At 40.1% G+C, this 23676-nt stretch overlaps 1 protein-coding gene across 3 annotated transcripts in view; it reads left to right on the top strand.

The window, feature by feature from the left end:
- Positions 1 to 23676, top strand: part of MAPRE2 (microtubule associated protein RP/EB family member 2) — a 101639-nt gene that overhangs the window by 53485 nt on the left and 24478 nt on the right. For 2 of the 3 annotated variants that reach the window (XM_074898997.1, XM_074898995.1), the window contains 2 exons: positions 10009 to 10136; positions 22096 to 22241. In XM_074898997.1, coding sequence (XP_074755098.1) covers positions 10016 to 10136; positions 22096 to 22241 — 267 coding nt within the window. In that variant the 5' untranslated portion in view covers positions 10009 to 10015. The remainder of the gene's footprint in view (positions 1 to 10008; positions 10137 to 22095; positions 22242 to 23676) is intronic. The other variant, XM_074898996.1, reaches the window with a different exon arrangement.

Genomic DNA, 23676 nt, shown 5'->3' with positions numbered 1-23676 from the left:
GTTAAGGTTTTAATACCTGTTGCAATGCTTAAATTGTTGTGTATTTACATTTGTTTTTAATGTAAAAGAGAGGAAAGTTGATGTATGAGAGAGTCCTTGTTCTCTGTGTCACATTTCATCATTTGCGAGTAGAAAAGGTGTATTGTCATCCCTCTTTAGCTAGTTCAAGACCTTTCCCATGAGACTGCTTTCCAGGTAAACTTTGTGTGCCTCGGACAACCAGGCTTTATTAAGTGTACTGCAGTCTCCTGTTAAGAAACAGCAGCTATGTGTTAGGAGAAAGGCATTGCATTTCCCCTTGTTTAATCCTGTTTTCCCTTCTCCCCAGACTTGTCCTTCTCTGAAGCCCGTGGATGCTCAGTGCCTGTCTCCTGCTGAGTCACTGCCTCTCTCGCCTGGCTCTGCGCAGGGATGGGAGGTGCTTGGAGGCTGCTCAGGCCCCCCAGTCAGAAGGGCTGTATAGTATTACAAAGTCTCATTTGCCAATACGTTATGCTTGGAGTAAATCAATGCGTTACTTTAGCCTTTCACCTCTGAATGTATACATGTCAGGGAGGAGGAGGAGGGGGCTGTCAAAACCCTGGATAGGTCAAAACTAAATTCATTTGGTGACTTCATCTGACTCTAGTTGGATGTTATCCCTGCTGAAACTCCCAAGCCTGCCTACAGTGTTTTCTGGACTTAAAAGGCGGAAATGGCAGGAGTCAGGAGCAGCGGGCTGCCTGCCCTGCCAGAGCTGCTGCCGGCCTGCAGCGTGGCTGCTGTGCTGGTGGGTTGTGCCTCCAGCATAGTGTCTTGGGTGCCCAGCAAACCTGGGTGCCTGGCAGCGTTGGTTTTTCTTAATCAGGGTTTCTGATTATATTTATCCCTTCCTAATTGGGGCAGATGTTTTCCTGGTGCAGATGCAGGTGACCACTCAAGTGCGTGGCTGTCTTGGCATCATTTTGCCTAGGAGCTCACATGTTGCACTTGTGAGGCAGTGAGTTTGGGGACGAGCTCTCCTCTGCTGCTGCCTTCACTTTCCAGTAAATCTGTATTTGCTAAAGCGCTTGGGAGTCTACTGTCTGAAAATACAACTACTCATTGATCATCTAGTGGGAGCAAAAAGATAGGAGGCTTCCCTGTTATTTGCAGAACCCAGGCAAGGAACCGAGTCTTGCTAACATGCTGCCTCTCAAGGCATCCTTTCTTCACTGCGATGAGTGTACTCAGCACTGCTGTTACCTTGCTTTATGGCATGTTTTTAACCTCTCAGAAATCCTTTAGCAAAGTCTGTGTGTATGCTTAGTAATCTGTTACTTTCCATTAAAGAAAGAAAAAAGAATAAAAGGAGAATTAAAGCTCCCAGGTGTGTCTTGGTGAATTGAGTCTTTGTTTCATAGAAGATTAAATGTTGGTTTATTCACCAGCTTTTTCAAGGTTTTCTAGTTACAAAATGGTCATAGATCCTCATCTGTTTTCTAAAATGTGGGAGTTTCTAAATGACTTGAGTTTGCTACATAAGTCTGAAAATTATTTTTCTCCAAATCAACTTTCCTCTTTCCCCCGCCCCCAATCCCCTTGTCTGTTGTGAAAATTTTACAGGTTGAATATCTTCCTTCAGGGCATCAGACCAGCAATTCAAGCTTAAGATCCTGGAGTTTGAAAGCCTTGAGGGGGGGGAGGAAGAGTAATAACTGCAAGTAAAAGCAGGGTGTTGTGGGTTTTTTTTAGCATTGCAGTCTTGCCACACTTATGTTTCTCTCATTCAGCCCGCTTCAAAGGTTTTTGTGGTTCTTCATTAATAAAATGCCTTCTTAATTTGTAGTAACAGACATTTTATGCTGAAATTTGTGCATCCTTTCCCTACGTTAATGAGTGCCTTGTCTGTTCAGTGCTGAGCACTGTTACAGCTTTATTCGGCTGTGGTGCAGTTTGGGGATGCTGTGCACTGCTGTGGTTCATTTCCAACCAGAGTGAGTATACCTATGTGCAAATGGTGGCAGCCAAAGACTCTGAATTGCTTCCATTTTGTGTAAGCTATTGATGTCTGCCTTTCCTGAACCTATGTTCTTTGTCAAGAATGTATTTTTTAGTTAAGATTTGTTTAATCAAAAAATTGATAAGGAATCTTTCAGAGTATGCAAATACTTTCAGTCACAATTTGGATATCATGTAGTTAAGTGTTAATACTGCATTTTGTACTTTTAGAGGCAAAGGTGAACTCTGAAAAAAAAGTGTTAGTATGTTAGGAGAGACATGACGTTATGTATTATATTGCCGTACAGTTTCAGTGGCAGCAGAAGTGGGAAGGTAGTTGGAGAAAAAAAAACCTTACTTATGCTATGCAAATATGACTGGCAGATAAAAAAAAAATCAACTTCAAGGGAGTCAGTGAATGTGGCTTGTCCTCCTCAGGTGCCATAATATCTTCCAAGCACTAAATCATTTTCTTAGAACTTGTAACTGTTCTTCTCATTTTGGTGAACTGCCCCAATTGGATAACTGGTTAGTGAATAAACTTAAAACTATTTTGTAAAAACTATGCAGTAGACAGTGTAGTGCATTGCTAGTTATTGGGCCATTGTGGAGGTTTTGGCTCAAATTGTGTATATTGTTTGAATACTTTTGTGTTTTTCAGATTTGGGGGAACTGAATGTCTGGAAAAGAACCAGTATTTTTCTGCCTCTCAGATAATGTTTTGGAGTTTTTTTACTTTTTCTAAAGCCGTATGTACCACAAAACAGAATTACCACCACTCTTTGAGAGTTACTCAGATTGGGTCTAGACCAGTCCTTGAGACCCATCATAAACATTTATGTAGGTCAGAACATCCCAGTGTTGGCAGGCAGCCTCTAATTTAAAAGAATAAAACCTAATCCAATCAAAGTAAATCTCTATTACTCTAACCTCACTCACATTTGAACAGGGAACTGCAATGAGAACAATAGAAAATATGCTGTTTGCTCTGTTAAATGGTAATCCTGCAGCATTCAAGCAATCAAAATGTACATGGATTGCCTCAGTCTCGTCCAGACTCTGTAGCATGCTTCACAAATCATTTTAGGTCTTCAAGTCACATCCATGTTGTAAAGGTAAAATAGTATTCAGAAGTGAATGAGATACACGGATAATAAAAGATTTTTAACGTTTCAAGGCTATTTAGTAACATGGGAACAGTGCACAAGAGATCTGACATTCACACATTAAAAGGTAAAAATTTCTCTCAATTTTACAACCTCAGGATTCTTTTCTTCTTTTTTGCATGGCAAAAAAGCGTTGTGATTAATCTTTATCTAGTCAGAAACTAGAAAGAGTTAGAGCCTTTATACTGTTTGCTACAAGTATCGCTTCAGTTGCAGTGCTCTGGTGTGAGGGCTGTGGCCATGGCCACGGAAATTGCTGCAGGAGTACAGCATAAGTCAAAAGGGAGAGTAAGAACAGTGTTGTCAGCACTGTGCAGGAGCTTTTTGTGTTGTTTTTCTGTCCTCGGGACTCATTTCAGTAGCATAACTGGCTAAGGCTTTATGCAGTGAATGTTAAAGAAGCAGGCAAGGTCCAGCTGCAAATCAGCTGCCATTTCAGGATGATATTGAAAGGATTAATTCTCCTTCTACGGGGGTGTAGCTACTGAGGCTGGCAGGTTTCTTCCTTCAGGGATTTTTGTTTTGGAGTAGCTTTAATCTAGAAAATCTTTCCAACAGGAACTACATCAGTCTTACTCAACTACATCTTAGCCTTTCTGCTCTATCTTCCGCTTGAGTAATTTTTGGTGTGAAATCTTTTGTTTTACTGGCAGTATCTATCCTGATGCTATCAGGTGCCAGCTTACAGAAGGGTCCTCTTTGTATTATCACAGAGACTTTCTACTGCATTTAAAAACATCATACGGTGCCTAACTGTACAAAGCACGAAGGCCTTGCAGGTTCAGAGGTGATGGCACGAGTGATGAGGTTATTTTGCTACAGATAGATTCATTGCTGTAATCCTTCCAGTCTTGCTGTTATTATTGGTTTGTGGTAATACAGCTGCTTCTGTCAACAACTGTTAGTTTCTCCCCGGAAAAATAAAGTAAATATGCCTCTTACAAAACTGTCCTTAAACACAGCTGGATAGCACTTTGTAACAGCTGCAGTTAGCTGTAGCAAGGGCAGTGGAAAATGTCTAATAGCTGAACATCCAGTGCTGCATGTAGTGCCTTAAATTAATACTCGTTTGGGTGTACTGTTTACCATCAGACATGCTGATCCAGTGCATTTCTGGTTGGGGAAGCTTCTTAAGCATATACATGATTTTCAGCACCTAACTAATCATCTGAACTCAGGTTTGTGGTACTCAGTTGTGTGTGTGTGTGAAGTGTTTTTCTGAAGTGGCCTGGACTAATATGTGCCTTGTTTGTATTTATTGGTGATTTTAATTTCAGTTTCTTATAAACAAAACAAGGGAGAGTCCTTTGTCGTTAGGTAGTACTGTAACAGCCAGAGGTTTTTAATCTCCTGGGTGCTCTGAAGTGGGGGATATAATGTGATATCTTCAATCTGCTTTTAATTACTGTAGAATTTACAGGCATCTCTATGAAAGGTGGAAGGTCTCAGGTAGATGCTGTTTTGAAGGCTTGTATAAGCCTCATTGCAATTTTATGCTTGAGAGCCTTCAGTCTAAGCAAGGGAAAGCCTAACAAGATGAAAATGTAAATAATGTTATTGGGAAGAAGTAGTATATTAGGACATACAATCAAGTTGTTAGCTACTTGGCCATTCACAGAGTATGGCTGGTGTATCTGCACCTGTCCAGCTGTTGTCTTGCATTGCTTTACAATGTTTATTAATGTGTTTTGAATCTGGATCACATTTTTCAAAGCAGTTTAGCACATGGGGAACTGAGTCCTGGAGAAAACCCAGGCCCGGCTGTGGATGTCAAGCACAGGGGTTCTTGTCTATTGCTGAGTATGGCGCCTCTGCTACCTATGCCTGCTTGTTCTTTTTTTCTTCTCTTCTTGCCTGGGTTTCAGTTTGTTTTGGTTTTTTTTAAGGTCTGTCTGTGTGGCAAACAGGATATGTGTGTATCTGAGCACCAAATTAGAACATGCTTACTGTAAAGGAAACCTTTCACAGCTGAGTTTATTTAAAACACAGCCATTAGGAGGGTGGGGGACAGAAGCAGCAAAGACATGGTGAACTCTTTCAAGAGAAGAGACTGTGGAAGATTCAGACAAATGTTAAGAAGTCACTGAAGATAAATGGCACTGGCATGTTCTTGAGCTTTTTAACAGAAATTCTGATTTGTTTTGCATAAGTTTGTTTAAAGTTGTGTTGATACAAACGGATATGCACTACGCTGTATGAATGTGAAGCTACTGTCTCTAACGAACAGCCTGAACTTTCATTTAACCCATGGACCATAATAATTCATTTAAGACACAGCATAAGTTATATTACAGAATGCCTTACAAGGTATCACTGTAAAACTCAAGGTTATTCATTTACTCTCTGTTTCCTGAAGTAGAGTTCTCCGTCCTATGCACTGCAGCAAAGGAGGTTGTTTGCTTTCTTGTTGCTTGCAGAAGGATAGGTATTCTCTTTGCAGTTGCTTTTGGAAAAGGATGGTGAGGAAATTTCTTCTTCCTTCCTGCATGCGGATATTTTTTGATCTTTTTAACAGAGCAGACTTGCTTCTTTCACTACTGGTAGCTGATGGTTGTTCTGAGTTCTGCCTGGCCTTGAGAGGACAATTGAAGTTTGGGTGAAGTAGTGGTAATTACAAATCAGAGTAGCTTTATTTCAAATGCTAGCACTTAAATATGTTTAGTTTCTCTAGAAGTGAGTGGACTGTTCCATACTGGTCCCTTGGTTTAATATAAAACTTATTGTTCTGAACCTTAAGTGAATACTAAAGTCACTATTAACCTGTTTACTTGAACTGATCTTACAAACAATACTGAACACTTCAGTTTAGTACTGATAGTAAGTTTCTAATCTAAGTAAAATGGCTAAGAATACTGAAGTAAAAATCACGTTAACAGTGACACATTTTAAACTTCAGATGCCAGTAGTAACAAAAGTGCTGTTTGCCTGCTCAGTTCCTTCCATCCTTATGTTGAAGTTAAGCTTTCATGGGTAGCCATTACGGTGTGGTTTTAAGAGTAAAAGGGCACTCCCTATTTCTAAAACTTTGTTGCTAATGCTGGGTTCAATCCAAGCACTTAATGTGTGCCAAGAAAATGACCTTTGCTAACTGTTAGAGTGAATACAGTGCTATGTTCATACAATTAGCTGTGCTGTCTGGGAGCCTGCAGGAAGAACTGAACAGACTTGAGGACAAGCTGATTTCTTCTGTACTTTAGAGGTGCCCATACAGAAGCGGGTAGAGGGGCAGCCTGGTTCTGAATGAATTGTTGGCAGTAGTAGCCTGACTATTGGAGCATGAATTTTTTGACCCTACTTTCCCTTACTGGCCTGTCCTTTCTTATTCTTTGTAATTTTTTTCTTTCTCGTCAGGCAACTTTTGAGATTTTATATTATGGACTTTGGTGTCAGTAGATGGGGACAATTTGCATTATCTTCTGCGTTTGTGAAACTTGTTTCATAGAAGGTGACCTAGAATTAAATCTGTCCAGGGTCATTGAGGGCAACAAAAAAAGCTCTTACAGGTATGTTGATGATAAAAGGAAGGCTGGGGAAAATGTGGGTCCTCTCTGGAAGGAAAAGGGAGATATGGTCACCCAGGGTATGGAGAAGGCAGAGGTACTCAATGACTTTTTTGCCTTGGTCTTTACCAGCAAGGGCTCCAACTATACTTGCAAAGGCAGGGACTGGGAGAATGAAGAACCACCCATTGTAGGAGAAGATCAGGGTCAAGACCATCTAAGGAACCTGAAGATGCACTAGTCCATGGAATGTGATGAGATGCATCCACAGGTCCTGAGGGAACTGGTGGATGAAGCGGCTAAGCCACTATCTATCATATTTGAGAAGTCATGGCAGTCCAGTGAAGATCCTGCTGACTGGGAAAAAAGGAAACATGACATCCATTTTTAAAAAGGGACATAAGACCTGAGGAACTAGAGGCCAGTCAGTCTCAATTCTGTGCCTGGCAAGATCATGGAACAGATCCTCCTGGAAACTGTGGTAGGGCACATGGAAAATAAGGAGGTGATTGGTGAGAGACAACATGGCTTCACTAAGGGCAAACTGTGTCTGATAAATCTGGGGCCTCCTGCAACGGGGTTTCAGAGCTGGTGGGCAAGGAAAGAGCAACTGAAGTCATCTATCTGGACTTGTACAATGCATTTGACGCTGTCCCGCACAACATCCTTGTCTCTAAATTGGAGAAACATTAATTTGACAGATGGACCACTCACTGTATAAGGAATTAGCTGGATGGTCGCACCCAAAGAGTTGTGGTCAATGGGTCCATGTCCAAGTGGAAGGCAGTGATAAGTGGCATCCCTCGGGGGCTGGTACTGGGACCGACGCTGTTTAACATCTCTTTGGCAACGTAGACAGTGGGATCGAGTGCACCCTCAGCAAGTTTGCCAGTGACACCAAGCTGTGTGGTGTGGTTGATATGCTGGAGGGAAGGGATGCCATCCAGAGGGACCTTGAGATGTGGGCCTGTGCAAACCTCATGAAGTTTAACAAGGCCAAGGGCAAGGTCCTGCACATGGGTCGGGGCAATTCCAAGCACAAACACAGACTGGACGATGAGTGGATTGAGAGCAGCCCTGCGGAGAAAGACTTGGGGGTATTGGTGGATGGAAAACTGACTATGGCCCAGAAAGCCAACTGCATCCTGGGCTGCATCAAGAGAAGTGTGGCCAGCAGGTTGAGAGAGGTGATTCTCCCTCTCTACTCTGCTCTCATGAGACCCCACATGCAGTATTGTGGCCAGCTCTGGGGTCCCCAGTGTAAGAAGGACACGGACATGCTCAAGCGTGGTCCAGAGGAGGGTCACAAATACGATCAGGGGGATGGAGCACCTCCCTTATGAGGACAGGCTGAGAGGGTTGGGGATGTTCAGCCTGGAGAAGAGAAGGCTTGGGGGAGACCTTGCAGTGTCTTTCCAGTACTTAAAGGGGGCCTACAGGAAAGATGGGGAGGGACTCTATCACGGATTGTAGTGATAGGACAAGGAGTAACAGTTTTAAACTGAAAGAGTGTAGATTTAAATTAGCTATAAGATATAAATTCTTCACTGTGTGGGTGGTGAGACATTGCAACAGGTTATCCAGAGATGCTGTGGCTGCCCCCTCCCTGGAAGTGTTCAAGGCAAGGCTGGACGGGGCTTTGAGCAACCTGGTCTAGTGGAAGGTGTCCCTACCCATGGCAGGGGGGTTGGGACTAGATGATCTTTAAAGTCCCTTCCAACTCAAACCATTCTGTGATTATGAACTTTGTCATCTTGTATTTTAAATACATTTCCTCCTGTATGTATTTTTACAGACCTATATATTACTGTGTCGAATTTTGTGCTCATGGGTGTTTTTTAAACTTATCTGAGTTACTTCAGCACACCTGAAAAATGGATGGAGGTAACCTGCAGTCTTTGTATTCTCTGCAGATTTGTCTATTCAGCTTCAAACAGTTACATCTTTGTAAGTTCAATGGAAACAGTCCATGTAGACCTTGGATCCCACAGAGGAGATCCTGTTCTCTTTCACTGAGGGGAAAGGTTGAGGTCCAAGTCTGAGGTGGTAAGGCTGGCACCAGTTAAGTGTTTAGTACAGGTCTCGCTAGATTCAAAGGTCTACAGTCTACACCAAACACTTTCTTTTCAAGAATAATACTGCAACTTTGACTCTTTGCTTGTTTCTGAGACCTTGTACTGGGATTGTTAATAGTGGACATCCTGAAGTCCACTAGTCTTGGGAATATTATTTACTCTTTCCATGAATGCTCTTGGCTCTGCTCTTTGGAACTATTGACGAGTTAAACTTGAATGTGCTCATCTTTTCTCTTAGCAATCTCTTGCAACTGAATGATGTGACTAGTATAGAATAACAGGGAATAAAATCTAATAGTATGCGTTTCCAATCTGTGCACTTGGGGACTGACGATAACAGCTACTAGGTATTACCTGCTTGCAGGGGAGGACCTTAGCTAACTTTAAGAATCCATTTAAGACAATGTGGCTATGAATTTTCAGTACACAGGGCCATTTTCCAAGATCTTGGTGAAACGTTATCTGAACACAGTCTGAAACTGCTGGCTTGACCAATAAGTGAAGGTCTAACTTGGTAAGAGAGGTGGAGGATTGATTTGTTTAATCTAGACTACCTGGGCATTGGGGCAGTCTCTGAATGCTGTCCCTAATGCATTATGAAATCGGCTCTGGGGAAGAAGAAACCATTAGAGCTGGAGGATAATGTTTGCAGAATAACAAATGTGTTTAAACTGAGAGGAAATGTTCCTAACTATTTAGAGGGATCAGGGTCCACAGCAGCTTTCCAACCAGATGGTTGGGGGTACAACTCTCAGTTACTTTCAGGATAGAGGTTGGTAAACTGTAAAAAATACTATCTGGTATTCACTCTGTAACTGTTAGGAACTGAATTAATGATGCAGCAGGCTCCTGTTCCAGTAAGAAAACAGTATTTGAGTAAGCAGAACAGCTACATCTTCTAGAGTTATTTGAAAATTAAATACTGGCTTAGTCAGTTTGATCATCCTGCAGTGGCTAACGACTGACGGACAGATGTCAGATCACTGTATTTGTGCAGCACTATGTGATGATATTCCAGGTCTCTTGTTCTGTCTGTGTATCTTTAGGCTATGTCCAGTTCTTCTTTCCTACCTTATTAGCATTAAGCAGAATACTGTAAGTTTCTATGTTCTTTAAGTTCACAGTGACAATCAGAGAAATATGGTCATAGATTCCAAGAGAACATTGAGGAGATTATGTATCATCAAAGAATAAAAATTAAGCCTCCTTTCTCAATAAATAAATGATGCATAAGAAATGTAAATTCATTGTATCTAGAAAACAATTATCAAAATGTCAAAAATATTTTTTTGTCCTTTTTTTTCCTAGTTGGGGAATGGCGGTCAACGTGTACTCTACCTCTATAACCCAAGAGACTATGAGCAGACATGACATCATTGCATGGGTTAATGATATATTAGCTTTAAACTACACAAAAGTCGAACAACTCTGTTCAGGTAAGAAGGCGCGGTGTACTCTACAAATGTTGATTTTAAACCCACTTAAAGTCTGATCTGTTGAAAATAGATGACTTAACTTTGACATAGAACAGTTACTCTGAGAAAATAGGCTAATGCATGTGCAAAGGAAGCATTTTTGTGTTGATGTTAATCATGGAAAGATAAGGTGCCTTGAGAAAGCATAACAGATGTAGAAGAGAATGGGACAGATGTAGAGAAGATACATAGAAGTAATAAAAAGGTTGACTAAGCAAGAAAAGAATACAGTGATAAGCTTTTGTGTTTTAAAGCCACTGGGGTGGTGGTATCTTTTCAATGGATAGTAAACATAGCTGAAAAAGACAAATACAGAACTGAAACCCTGGGTGAACAAAATTCCCCAGCACCTTCTCCTTCCTGGTAAGGGTCCTCAAATCCCTGCTGACATGTGAAGGAAAAGAGCACAAGTATGGTTGTGAAGAAAAACATGGATTTGAGGAAATGAACCTTGAGCTGCTGTGAGGGCTTTAGAAGTTTGTCAAGAAAATCTGCCTGTTTAAATGTAACTGAACTCTTGTTTTAAGTTAATCTGGTAATGAGCCCTGAAAGAAAGGATCATGGTTTGAATACTTCGGACATTTTTGTTAATCGGAGTGGCAACTACAAGATATGTGTTAAACAACAGGGTCTGTAACTAGATGATGACTAGAAATGACACAGACAAAGGCTGATGTTTCGCTGAGAATACAGATGCCCCTGGGGAGTGATTCTTTCCGATTTCCTACTGTGACTTTTAAATTTGAAGATGTTTGTGTTGGAGGAGATCTAACTTAGATTGCCACTTCCAGACAACTGACATGCTGGGAATATCTTACTTATGAAGACAGTGCTCTAAGTACATAGAACTGAAACCACATTACCACATTTCAGCTATTTACTGGTCCATCTGAAATGCATAAGTGGGGTCTTACATTCGTATATTTGAATTTACCTACCATTGTGGGTAAACTTCCTGTCTCAAAGATGTTCTCTGAAAGGTACAGGAAATCCTTTGAGGCCTATGATAGCCTCATAGCCTACTCTTCAAAATTAAAAAAATGAATCTCAGCTGCAGAAGCAGGCTTGCATGCTCTCAGGCTTGCACAATGACTATAAAATTGAGGTTGAAAAAGTTCAGGTTAAAGTGCATGTAAGTAACTGATATAAACTAAATAACTAAAGATATAGAACATGGGAAATAACCTTTTTAACAGTTATTAAACTTGAAATTCAAATGTTTTCTATTTAGCTGTTGTTATATTTACATGTTTGGAAGTTAGCCTAAGTGTTTTCTTTTGGTGAATTATACATAAAGTAAATGTTCACATGGGGATGTGTGTAAATACGGGTGTAGCTATATATAGATAGGTATATATATAGATAGACACATGCATGCACACTTATAAGGAGATAGAAAGATACAAGAAAACAGGCATTTTCATCCCAAAATACCCAGTGTTTGCCATTGTTTGACACAGGAAGCATACAAGACAAGTTACTGACTTGTTCCTGCGTAGCTATTTGTATGTTCATAAGTAGCGGAAAGGAAGCTTTTGAAGTGAATTCTCCATCATGTTAAATGTGTGTGGGCTTACAGGAAAAAAAAAGGACACCCCCACCCCCCCAAAACCCTTTCCTAAAATAGGGGAGAGGTGATCTAAGAAAACTTTGATTATGCAGAATACAGTGAGTTAAAGGTATTTGAGATCAGATTAAGAGACTTCAGCTGGGTGGGGCAGGCAGGAGAAAAACATGGAAATGATCATAAATCCACTGTCCCATTTCATTACACAGCTTCTTATACAACTTTTTCTGTGACCTCCAGTGAGGATTTTGGGACATACCACAAGGGAAAAACTGAAAAAGGGTTGTCTCATTAGAGCTCTTACTCCATCCTGTATAAAATTAAATCTTTTCTTCCTTTGGAACTTCTTGGATTATATTGATTGCTATTGTTACCTGATGCTTTTGCATTCATATCTTAACAGGTCAAAGCTGTAAACTTGCATTTCCCCATTCAGCTTGGTAGTCAAGCTTGATACCTACGCATTCTTATTTTTGTTTTAATGTTCATTCCAATCCCAGAAGGGACTTTACTATCTCCTTATCTGACAAAACATTCTAGTGCAGTCCTTCCTGTGGTCTGGAGGACTTCACTCTCTGCACTAATGAATCTAAACTTTGCTAGATTATTGCAGTCACTATAGCACAGTAGTCTTACAAACTAGATCCTTTCTGTTTGAGACTGCAGTCTGTTTCTCATGTGCAAGACATGCATGTGTAGGGATTGAAGATAGATGGACAAGAAGATTTGAGAATCTTTCTGTATTTAATGTCGTTTACCATGTAACCTCAAAGTAGTTTATGTAACGTATGTATAGTTTATTTAGTGTACTTATAGCATAGTTTACAGGATGGAAACTAGGGAAACAGTAGCACAAATGACCAGCCAACTAACAGGCAGAGCGCCAGCAAGCATGGTATGGACCGTAGTTTGAGGACAATCTGATTTATTCATTCTGGCATTCCTTTGGCTGACGTTCCCTGAAGCATTGGCAGCTTTCATGCAGCTTAATGTTAGTTTCCGTAAAATATGAGCATTTCTCTAGGACTTCAAAGAGAAGGAGTATGTGGGAAACTCTTTACTATGAAGCATTTCACAGCATTTCACAGGAAGCTGCATAGCCACTATAATGAAATTTTTATAACCCACTGTAAAATTGTATGGACATTTTATTCTTTTTTAGATAAAAGCATTAAGATTTGTCCTGCTGTTATATGATTATTCAGTTCTTGTTAATTTTTGTTAGTAAGGAGCAATCGAGAGACCAGAAAAAGCTAAATGCAAGACCAAAAAAAGTGGAGGACGGAAGAGAGGGGATGTTAAGCCTGAATGAAAAGCCTGTTGGCGTTACTAGGAGGCATGAGCTACCTAGATGTGGTGTACACTCATGTTCAGTAGCTGGCTGTGAGACCTCACGGTTGCCCACATTTTGCAGCCAACCTAGCAATAAGTTTGGACATTCTGAACTTAAGCAAGAAGGAATAATGTGATGTTCTGCCTTTCCTAAGGGCTTTATTCAGAGCATACCTAAAGCTTAATGTAACAGTTTGTAATAAAGACAGAAAAAGCAATCAGACCTTCTTTTTCTCGTTGTTGTGAAGTAGTTTTGATAATACAGGTGCTGTGGCAATACCAGCCTATTTGCAAAGTGCCACTTACAGGAGCAGAGCTGCTATGGTGAGGAGCAGAAAAGGAAGAGGCTGGCTTAGTAAAAAAGTATTTGTATTCTTTGGGAGTCTTAGATGTGTTTTTGTCTCTGCTAAGTAGGCCGAGCAAAGTGCAGTGTCCCCTGAGCGTTCTGAATGCCTGCTGTAGTAGTGATGTGCCAAAAAAGCCAGGTTATGGATGGATGCAGCCCTGGAGAGTCTAAATTTAGTCTGCAGCTCCTCTGGTAATTAAGTTTTGACAACTCAAGAGAGAAAATCTCTCTGAGCATCTCAAAGCAATGCAATTCTTTTCACTGTAGATGAGTATCATCTTGTCAGTTTTTGGTCTCTGTGCTTGACATTCCTGCAAGGTGGTTAACATGAATATGAAATTTATAATCCATGGTTTTAATTGAAGGCATAGCACATTGCCTTTAGATGGGCATTAGACTTAAGAGCATTTAATTTGATACATGAATGAAAAATAATAGGGAACAACTGCATGGATTTAATGTAGTAGGATCCCATGTGCCACACCCATAGACTTGGGGAACAGGAGTTTCAAATGAATTGACACTAGTTGTTTCTTAAGTCATGCTATTTTTGTAATGAATACACAGTGGTTTCTTAAAACGAATTCTTACTAAACAGCTTATAACTGAATTTTCTTTACTGTTTTTCATCTATGGGGAATACCGAGTGAACATGTTACAGGGCTTTTCATGAGTGTTTGGCTGCTACATGAGAGTATATTCAAAATAAGAGTCAGGCAGGAGACTATAGAGTCCTTGCATGTGAATTTAAAAAAAACACAAAGTGTACAAGCTATGTAAATTATGAGCAGGGAAGCTAGAAATGGTAAATGTGTATAGAAAGGAAAACGCAGCCTGAAGTGAGGTATAATTTCTGGCTTAGCTATACTTGTGTGATCCTTTGAGGTTAAGGAGGTACAGAATCTTTTTCTGACCTCTTCTGCATTTGAAAATTCTTGGTAGAATTATAAACTTGCAAATTGTCTGACCTCCAGTGCATACAGGCCTTCTGTCTTTCAGGATTTGTATGCAAAGATCAAGAATTAAATGCAGGGTGGGTTTTTTCCCTTTGCTTTTAATAAATGACTGTATTATAAAGAGAGCGTGTGGTTTGGCATTTTCAAATTTTAGACTGTGATGCTTTCTCTTGCAGATGCCCTGCTTGTTGCCACAGGGAATTTTTCATGTGGCAACTGCTGTACCGTATCTCAGTTGGCATTCCTCCCCTGAAAATATATAGACCCTTTATACATACATCTTGTTGGTACTCCATCGCCCCAGTCTCCCTAGAAAGGCAGGCAGTGTGACGATAGAGCAGATGGCATTCTTTGTTTGACTTTGTGTTGCCTCTCCAGCTCAGGATCTGGGGGAGAGCTCCATCACAACCTCTTGAGGCTGTTGTCCCTTGCTACCAGTGCTGTTTTGGGGAGGAGGGTTGTTCTTGGCTTTTGGAGGATGTCTGAGGCATTCTGCTTCCAGGGATTGTACGTTGGGGCACTGTGCCGTGGGGCTGGTCGCCGGCCCCTAGGCCTGGCAGTGTTTGATTGTGAGGCGGCTGTCCTGTCGTGACTCCGGCACCACCCAGCTTCAGGCCCCTCAGCAGCAGCAGGGCATGGCGTGCCAGACACGCTGCCTCCTCAGCAGCGCTCTGAGAGGGCCGGCTCTTCTCTCCTGTGCACAGCAAGGATCATAAGCTCATAGAACGGTTTGGGTTGGAAGGGACCTTAAAGATCACCTAGTTCCAAGCGCCTCCCATGCGCAGGGGCATCTTCCACTAGATCAGGTTCCTCAAAGCCCCGTCCAACCCGGCCTTGATCTTAGCAGGGCCAAGGTGCGTGGAGAAGAAAGGTACTGGACAGAGATGGTGAGAAGGGCTTTTTCTTCTGCATGCCATTTGTGTATATATACATGCAAATGGAGTGTATTTTGTGGCTTAGCTGCATAAGATTTGTTTTTTTCATGTCTCAGAAGGTGTATTTTGCTCAATGTCTATATTAACCCGTAACGTCCTACTAAAATCTGCGTTACGGGGCCCTGTTGGAGCGTTGGGTGTCAGCATGCTTTTCTGTACAACCAGTGTATTAGTGCCTCTGAAGCTGAAGCATGTTTCGGTATTGGTGGTTTTTGGTTTTGTTTTTTTTTTCCCCAGTTTGCAGCCTTGCAAAGGCTAGGTCTCTAGAGCAACTTGGAAATATGATTAAAATGTGGTTTGATCCCATTTACACTCTGTAACCAAGCCATGTTTCAAGGAATTGGCATGTTGTCCTGAGGTCATGCAGCACAGAGGATGCATACTGTCAATGACTCTCTAATGTCTTCCATATGATGTTTAGGATTAGAGGGATATAATGGATGTAAATGATTGGATTTAAGATAATTTCCAAAACTTTCTGAGGAGGCTTGTAAAGCTGTATCATGAGTTTTTCAGCCAGTTATATTTTTTAAAATGTCATTCATTAAAAATTCGGGAGGAATGGAACTTAAGGTTTTTACTTTTTTAAATTATTATTTAATTACTCATAGCACTCACTTGTAGTCAGTCACTTGATCTCCCCTCGACCTTTGAAAGAGCTTTTTAGATTTTGCATGCTACATTTTTTTCTAGGCATGATGAATTACACAGCTATTTTAAGTTAAATGGAAACTGTGTTTTCTGAAATGGTTCTGAACTTCCCATTTAAAAATTAATTCCAAAATAAGTTATTGCTAAAAATTAAGTATTCAAAACTCTGCTGTGTATAATTTATGAGCAGCTTAACAATTTATATATTTAAGAAAAAGAGAATATAAGCTAACACAGCCTAAACCTCCCTCCAGTATTCATTATTTGAAATGTGGATATTCTGGATTATATCACACAAATGCCCCACCTGTGTGGAACAGGACTTCCTGAAGCAGATGTCATTTAGACACATGTATCTCAGTGACCATTGATAAATTTGGTAGGAGTTACCTAGTTCTTGTAGGCTGGTTTCTGTGGCGGCAGCATTGCTTTCAGAAGCTCCCATCTATGCAGGCATTCGCTCTGCCCTCACTGAGGCAGCTGTGCTCATGCAACTGTGTGCAGGATTGCAGGGCTGCACTCTAACCTGCATCGATTGCATTTAAGTGCCCTCCCAAGACTGTTGCTGGGAAGGAAGGGTGAAGCTCAGACCAGGCTGGCTTCATTGATGCACAACCCCATGAATGCTTGCTTCTCTATGACTAAGCAGGCAGTAAGGCTTGAACATTGACCAGGAAGTGGGCTGAAACCTTTTAAATAGTTGTGGGGTTGTTTTAATTGGAGGAATAGAATTATATTGACCTATATCCTGGGTCATATAGGTGCTGCTGCAAATGCAAATAGGAATTTGAAGACTGTGGTCTCCAATGGAGTGCTTAGCATGAATTGAGCTATTCCTTAAACATGTGGCTATATGTTACACAACTTTATGCTCACAGACATACCCAGTTTTTTTAAAAAAAAAAAACCTTGAGTGGCATAACAGAACATCCATATTTGAGATCTAAATGAAAATCTGTATCTAAGTCAAAAACCTACTACAGTGTACCTGCCTTAACCAAGGGCATTCCCAAGGGCAATTCTAGGAAGCCTGACATAAAAGGGAAGCCCGAAGTGCTGGAGTACTGTAAAATGTGATCATTTGCGTTTGTGTTTTTTTTCCCCCTTTCTTATCAAAATTATTAGGTCATGCATGCTCCTTGCAAGTTACTGCCTTTTTTCGCTGGTGGTTGTCGTCCCAGCAACGGAAATACTGGTTGTGTGCTGTTTCCCATCAGTGTTAGCAACCCTTGCTCTAGTGAATTGAAATACTGATGACAAATACGCATATAAATCATCTGGTATTTTCCAAATGTGTGGTCAGGTTGTTGCAGCTTTGGAGGGAGTGAATAATATGAAGGAATTTGTATCTAATGTAATTGGATATATGGTTTTAGATTATCTGAAAAATGTATCCTTAAAGCAAACAAACAAAAAAAACTGACAGAAAAAGGTACGGTCAGCCTTTTTCCCAAATGGCATTTTTCAAAAATTGAGTATGTGAAAATCAAATTGAGGCCTGGTTAAAAGGTTTAAACTTGCATTGTATACCATTTTAGAACAAAATTCTTAGTAAGCATTTATAGTAAATTTTTAATGTAGCGCTTGTCTCCTTTTGTTGTAGTTTGGACATCACAATTAAAGTAAAGCAGCCCCCCCACACACAGACAGGTCCTGTCTTTTCTTGGTGCCTTTTGTGTTCCCCTGTTGGCTGGTGTGGTTTTATGTGACTTCCTGAGATGTTGCTCTTGCACACTGCAGGGATGAGTGGGGAGGGACAGAGTCTTCTGACATTTGATGTGAAGGATTGACCTGACTTCTATAGGGGACAAATATTTATTTGACAGTATCTGAGCTTATATGATAGTACTTCTGCTAAATACTTTTAGTATGCCAAGTGCTTACCATAGTATATTTAAAGAAGTTAGTTTGCAAATACTATTTTCCTTTTCCTGTATAAATATATGAACATAAATGCTAAAAAACCCCCTAATGATCTAATCTTGCTCTCCAGCTGAAATCTAGGTTTACTGAGCAGTAAAAACTTGCAGCAACCAGGATTCTCATCTTCATTGTTACCACCTTTAATTTCCTTGTGCTTTAAAAAGTCAGAAGCAGCAGTATTTTTGATTATCAAGAAAATATTTGTTTGTATTTGTGGATTTGTCAACCTCCAGATGGAAGAGGAGAAAGAAGAAAAACTGAAAATCTGTAATGATGCAGAGTGCACATGCTTTAGAGCTAAGTCAGTATGGACACTCTGGGAAGGAAACACAGAAGCAGGGAAAGAAAAGTCTAGGACAAAACCTAGAAATGAGTTCAGCATTGTTTACTGCAAGGGGGACTAGTAGAAGATTATTGACAGCTCTGAAAATGCTGTGAAAATATTCTGATTTTTATAGATTGGTAGAAATTATCAGCTTTACCACTGCAGGTGGCAAAACTTTAATTGTAATAGCTTCAAACAACCACCTTTCCAAAACTCAGTTTGCTCTTTTGTGCCTTAATTCTGCCCCAGCATCCCTTCTCCTCCTCTGGCAGCTGCCTGCCTGCCCAGCCCCGTGAGTGCAGTCCCCTGAGGGACGTTTGGTGCCTTCTCTGCCTGCAGCCTGGTGTGGGAAGCCCAGCAAACACCTCCGAACTCTATAATGCTGCTGGGCTCTTTCTGCCTGCTAATCGGGCCAAAAGTAGCAGCAGCTGGGGGTATAATCAGCACGGGGGAGTAATCAGCACAGCTGTATTTGCAGGTTGGTTTTGGAGTCTGGCCTGTGAATGTCTTCTGTAAGTAATGGCTGCATCTAATATTCTAGATCCAAACACAAGGACTTTTAGCCAATGATTCTAAATTGCTTGTTGGCTAATACAGGATCAGAGGTTTTTAACATTGATCCCTCCTCTGCAGTGCTACCAGCTGTAGTTTTCATCTTTCATTTGAGTAGATTTCAAATTATTTCTGGTTGTCTATGTGCATATAAAAGTTTTTTTGATTATAGACAAATTTATTGAGAGCCGTTCTGGACAGGTAGTATGTTTTCAACTCCTCTATATAGATTTGTTGAGGGTTTGGGGTGTTTTGTTCAGGGTGTTGGCTTTTTTTTCAGAAAATGTAGGAAAGTTTCAAAAATCTTGAATAACAAAAAATGGCATAAAAATCCTTTTGTTCATGTAAATTACACAAGAGGTATATCACATGCCGTAATGTCATTATCTTTATTGCCATTTTCTTTATAGTCTGTTAAAAATATTCCTCTCCCATGCATGGGCATTGAAACATCAGTTGTACAGTAAATTGAATAGGCCTGAAGTGTTGTCCAGTATGCAGAGGACCACATCTCTATATACTGTTGCTTCAAGGTAAAGGCGTCGCTATCTTACATCACTTAAGTAGGGCTGCTCTTTCTGCTGCCTCAAGGAATTCTCAGCTGTGGGCAGTGTAGAAAGTAGCATCCTCATTTTGCTGCACTGACGTTTAGCATTCAAATGCAACGTGACAGCTACAAGTTTTAGGGGGTAAAATTTTAAATTATAGGTAAATACCTATATAATAATAAATATGTACATAACCTCTACCCATATAATATTAAATATGTACATAACGTCCACATTTGAAATCAGCAAGTCCCAGTTGACTGTAATGATATTTTTACTTTCTTCTGTTGCTGTGGTAGGCAGGTCTCTGCCTTTTGGGAGTTGGGAAGAGTTTCCTCTCTTTGTAGTTTACAGTGTTTCATTCAGTCCGTGTTTGTATGTTGCCTCTGTACTTCAGGAAGGGAGCGTTTTAATGAATTGTGTTTGCCAATGTAATAAAACCCTCCTGTTGGGCAAACAGCCCAACAGCCGCCTTCGATGTTGTATCAGAGACCAGGTTTGTGCTGTCATGGGAATGTAGTCCAGTGTTTTCTGCCCTCGAGTGTTGTGCAGACCCAGGACCACCTCCTGGCTGGCAAATGCACAGAAACAGCTGCCAACATGATGGGAGGAAAACACAAGGAAATACCATAACTAGAGTCTTAAACCTAGTAAGACTCTATCTAAAGGCATGCAGAAGGAATTTGCATTATCAGCAGAAGGAGAAAATCTCATGTGAACACTTTAGGTTTCTAGTTTTCTAAAAGGATCTAGATGAAAGGTTGCGCAGTGCATTTTCAAGGCCTCCAGGCAATTAGATATCAGAATAAAGCTTATAATTGGGGTATGGGGAGGATGAAAGGACAGAGTTGGGAACAAATTCAATTTATAACATGAAATGACTGCATAATAATCCTCTTGCATGAAATTAAATAGTAATAAATGTAGTCAAGCCGTGGATTATCTGTATATCCATGTTTTTAATTGTAATGTCATTTTTCTCTTGCCACATATTTACCAGTTCTCTTGCTAAGGATGAGTTTTGAACAACTAACTGTATTTATATAGATTTCTGTATGAAGATGCAAATTTGTCATCTGATGTTTGTAACTTGACAGACTCCTTTTCCTTTAGGGAATATTTTACTTTGATTCCTAATCATATCAAAACCATTGCAAATAGCTAAGCACAAGGTGTCCTTGGAAAAACAGATTATTTTTTTATAACAGTTTTCCCTCATAAAGTAGGCAATGTGAAGAAAATTTTTTTTAAAAATGACAGTGATATTCAGCACTAAAACTTGATCTTGATAAGTCTTTTAGCAAAACTTGTATCAGTGTTTTGGGAAACTTTTTTGGACTCAACTCTTAAACTCTGCTTCTCTTTTTGGGAAGTTATGAGTTCTGTAACCCTTCATATGATGGTTGAGTGGATACAGAGAATGAGAACTCTCATGCATGAAGTTGGTCCTGTCAAAACACATGCATACCCATAGAGAAAAATGTCTTAAGTTTAAGTTATTGTTGCCTCTCCTGCAAAACTGGGCAAGCCAGGTGTCCGCTTTGTTAATCGGGTTTCTGTATGAGCACTCAGCAGAACTAATTTTTTGATAAAAATTGTTGTCATTGATACCGGGCTGAACTGTTATGTGAAATCTGGACACTTGTCAAAACTGATCTGCATTAAATGCACAAAAGGCCTTTTTGTGGAAGTGAAATTGAACTTGTCAGGGGTAATCGGGTGATCACTTCCCTGCCCTGTATTCTCAAGCACAGGGGCTGTACGCTCTACAGCCCTCTGCTCCAGAAATGGACTTTGCTGAATCTTTGAGTATAAAGCATTTCATAGAAAACTTTCTGAAGAACTGAAATTGGTTTTCCTCTGATTTCCTCAAACATTTTCATCCTTGATTTTTAAACACTTGAGTGTGTCAACAGTAGAGACTTCTTTTGCAAATGACAATGACATGATGATGATGTTGTAGGAGGAAGCTCCCTGCACACAAGAAAAGGCTTGCTCTGTTAGCTGTACTCAGTACACTGTTTAGAAATATTTCCGTATACTGTGCTGGATTAGTTATACACACTCCTACCTACTACTGTGTAAGTTCAGATAGCCCTCAAAGTTGAACTTGGAACTTTATTATTTTGAGTGAGAAGTAAAGCTGGCCAGCCCAGCTTCTGAAATCTATGGGTGGACTACGTTAAAGTCTTCTTATTTAAATGTTTTTATCAGGACATGAAAATCAATAAGGATATTTGTTTTAGAGGAGTGGGAACTGGCTAGTATGTTTTATCAAGCTGGAGATTTACAATTATTTTTTTTTTTTAAATGTGGTTTGATACGACTTAGAATGATTGCCCTGGACTTGACTGGCATTCAGCTACAAGTGCTAAAAGAAAGATGATCTTGGCTTGGTTGAATTCAGGAGGCTGTGAGGATTGAGGAAGCTTATTAAGAGATTTCCATTTTGACTGTGATCTTCTCACTGTACGGACAGTCATATGTATAGAGACTCCGCAAACATCCATTTTAAATAGAAGAAAGGTTTAGTTTGCATTGGTCATGGTGCTTCGTCAGATGCTGCACAACAGTGCGTCGTGCATCTGGATTGAATGAAGACCTCATATTAATATGTCACACAGCTCAATGTACCTTAGACAAGTAGATCTTGGGTGCATAGTGTGAGGTTGAATTACAGCAGGGATGTATTCAGCACATTGTTACTTTCTGCTAATGACCTTAAATGCCATTTGGTCTTAGCTGGGTGCATCTGGTTTAACATCAATGCATTCTCTTGTTATAGGAGCAGCTTACTGCCAGTTCATGGACATGTTGTTCCCAGGGTGCATTAGCCTGAAGAAAGTAAAGTTTCAAGCAAAGCTGGAGCATGAATACATTCACAACTTCAAACTTCTGCAGGCATCATTTAAAAGAATGAATGTGGATAAGGTAGGCATTCTGTATTTGTATTTCAATCACTACAAGTTTCAAAAGTTGTATAAACTGGTTAAATCAATAAACAGGGGAAACAAACTTCAAAATACTTAAAGTCCACTTTTTCAGCTTTTGGACTGAGAGCTGGAGCTACAAGTTGTATGTGAAGATGTTGTTCTTGACCTTTCATCATCTGAAAAGGGTATTTAGGCATGAAGGAAGAAATTTGGCATGCTCCATTTAGGTACAAACTGAAAATTGAGTCCATGTGTCTGCTGAGGAATTTGCAGCCTAACTCATTATATCTTAATATCAGAGACCCTTTTGATAAAATACCATGTGTTGGAAATTCCTTACCAGCAGTGAACCTTAATTTTAGATACAGTAAAATTACTGGTGACCTGAATGTTCAACAAAATAACTTGGAAATATGCTGTTTGTATAAGTATTCCATGTTTCTTGTCCAAAACAGAGTTTAAGGAGTTTAAATGATTCAAGAGCTGGAATAATTTACCCAGCAATTTGATAGGTTGGACAGCACATGTGATCTTGTACAGTTAAGAATGGAAGTCTCTTAAAAAATGGCTTGTTCAACCATGAGCTATTGGTTTATGCTTGAATGTGAGAGTTTGATTAATATAAATTACTGTCACGATAAAAAATGAAAGTTATGGTTGTCATACTTTAGTTTTACGCAGACGCACAACCTGTATGCCCTTTTAAGGTTCTGCTCTGGCTTTTAGTGTTGCCTTATTTTGAAATTTAAACAGTCTTAATAAGAATCCAGTAAGACTTCTATAAAGCACTGGAAAATGCTTGCAGTTTCCCGAAATGTTGTGGATGCTTCTATTTACAGTATGATTTGCTAGTGAAACATTGGAAAGCCTACTAAAGTTGACATTGTCATTTTTTGTGTAGTGAGCGAACTTACTGTACCTTCTCAGTGTAGAATTAGGATACAAATGGAACAGTCTGAAAGGATATGCAAAATGCTATGTTAATCCTTGTAGGAGTGTTATAGACTTAAAATGTGGTACCGTTGGCTTAACCTTGAAGAAGAATTGGAAATTGCAATGGTTTTAGGTACCCTTTTTCCAGCTGAAAATTTGAATGCATTCAAGAGGCAATAAGATCCAGTTTAACTTGGCTCTTCAATCAGGTGCGTGAATTCAGCAAGGCAGGGCAACCCTTCTTCTGCAGTTGTAGTCCCTATCTGCCCACGGTGTCTGGGAAGCTTGAGCACCGTAATACCGGCCCAAGATACTTTTTGGAGGTTTCATTTATGTGAAAAATTCGCAGGATGTGGATATCCTCATAGGCTTTCTTTTGTTTTCCTAAAACTTCATTGGCATTTTAGTCAACTTCTGCATGTCCACAAACTGTTCTATGTATAGCTATATATGGAATGGAAAAAAATTACAAGGTTAAAACCTCCAGGGTTAGTTCTTAT

This window comes from Athene noctua, chromosome 2 (genome assembly GCF_965140245.1).
Source record: "Athene noctua chromosome 2, bAthNoc1.hap1.1, whole genome shotgun sequence".
Classification (NCBI taxonomy): Eukaryota; Metazoa; Chordata; class Aves; order Strigiformes; family Strigidae; genus Athene; species Athene noctua.
Note: the sequence above shows the minus strand (reverse complement) of the source record. Positions and strands in the feature narration are given on the sequence as shown.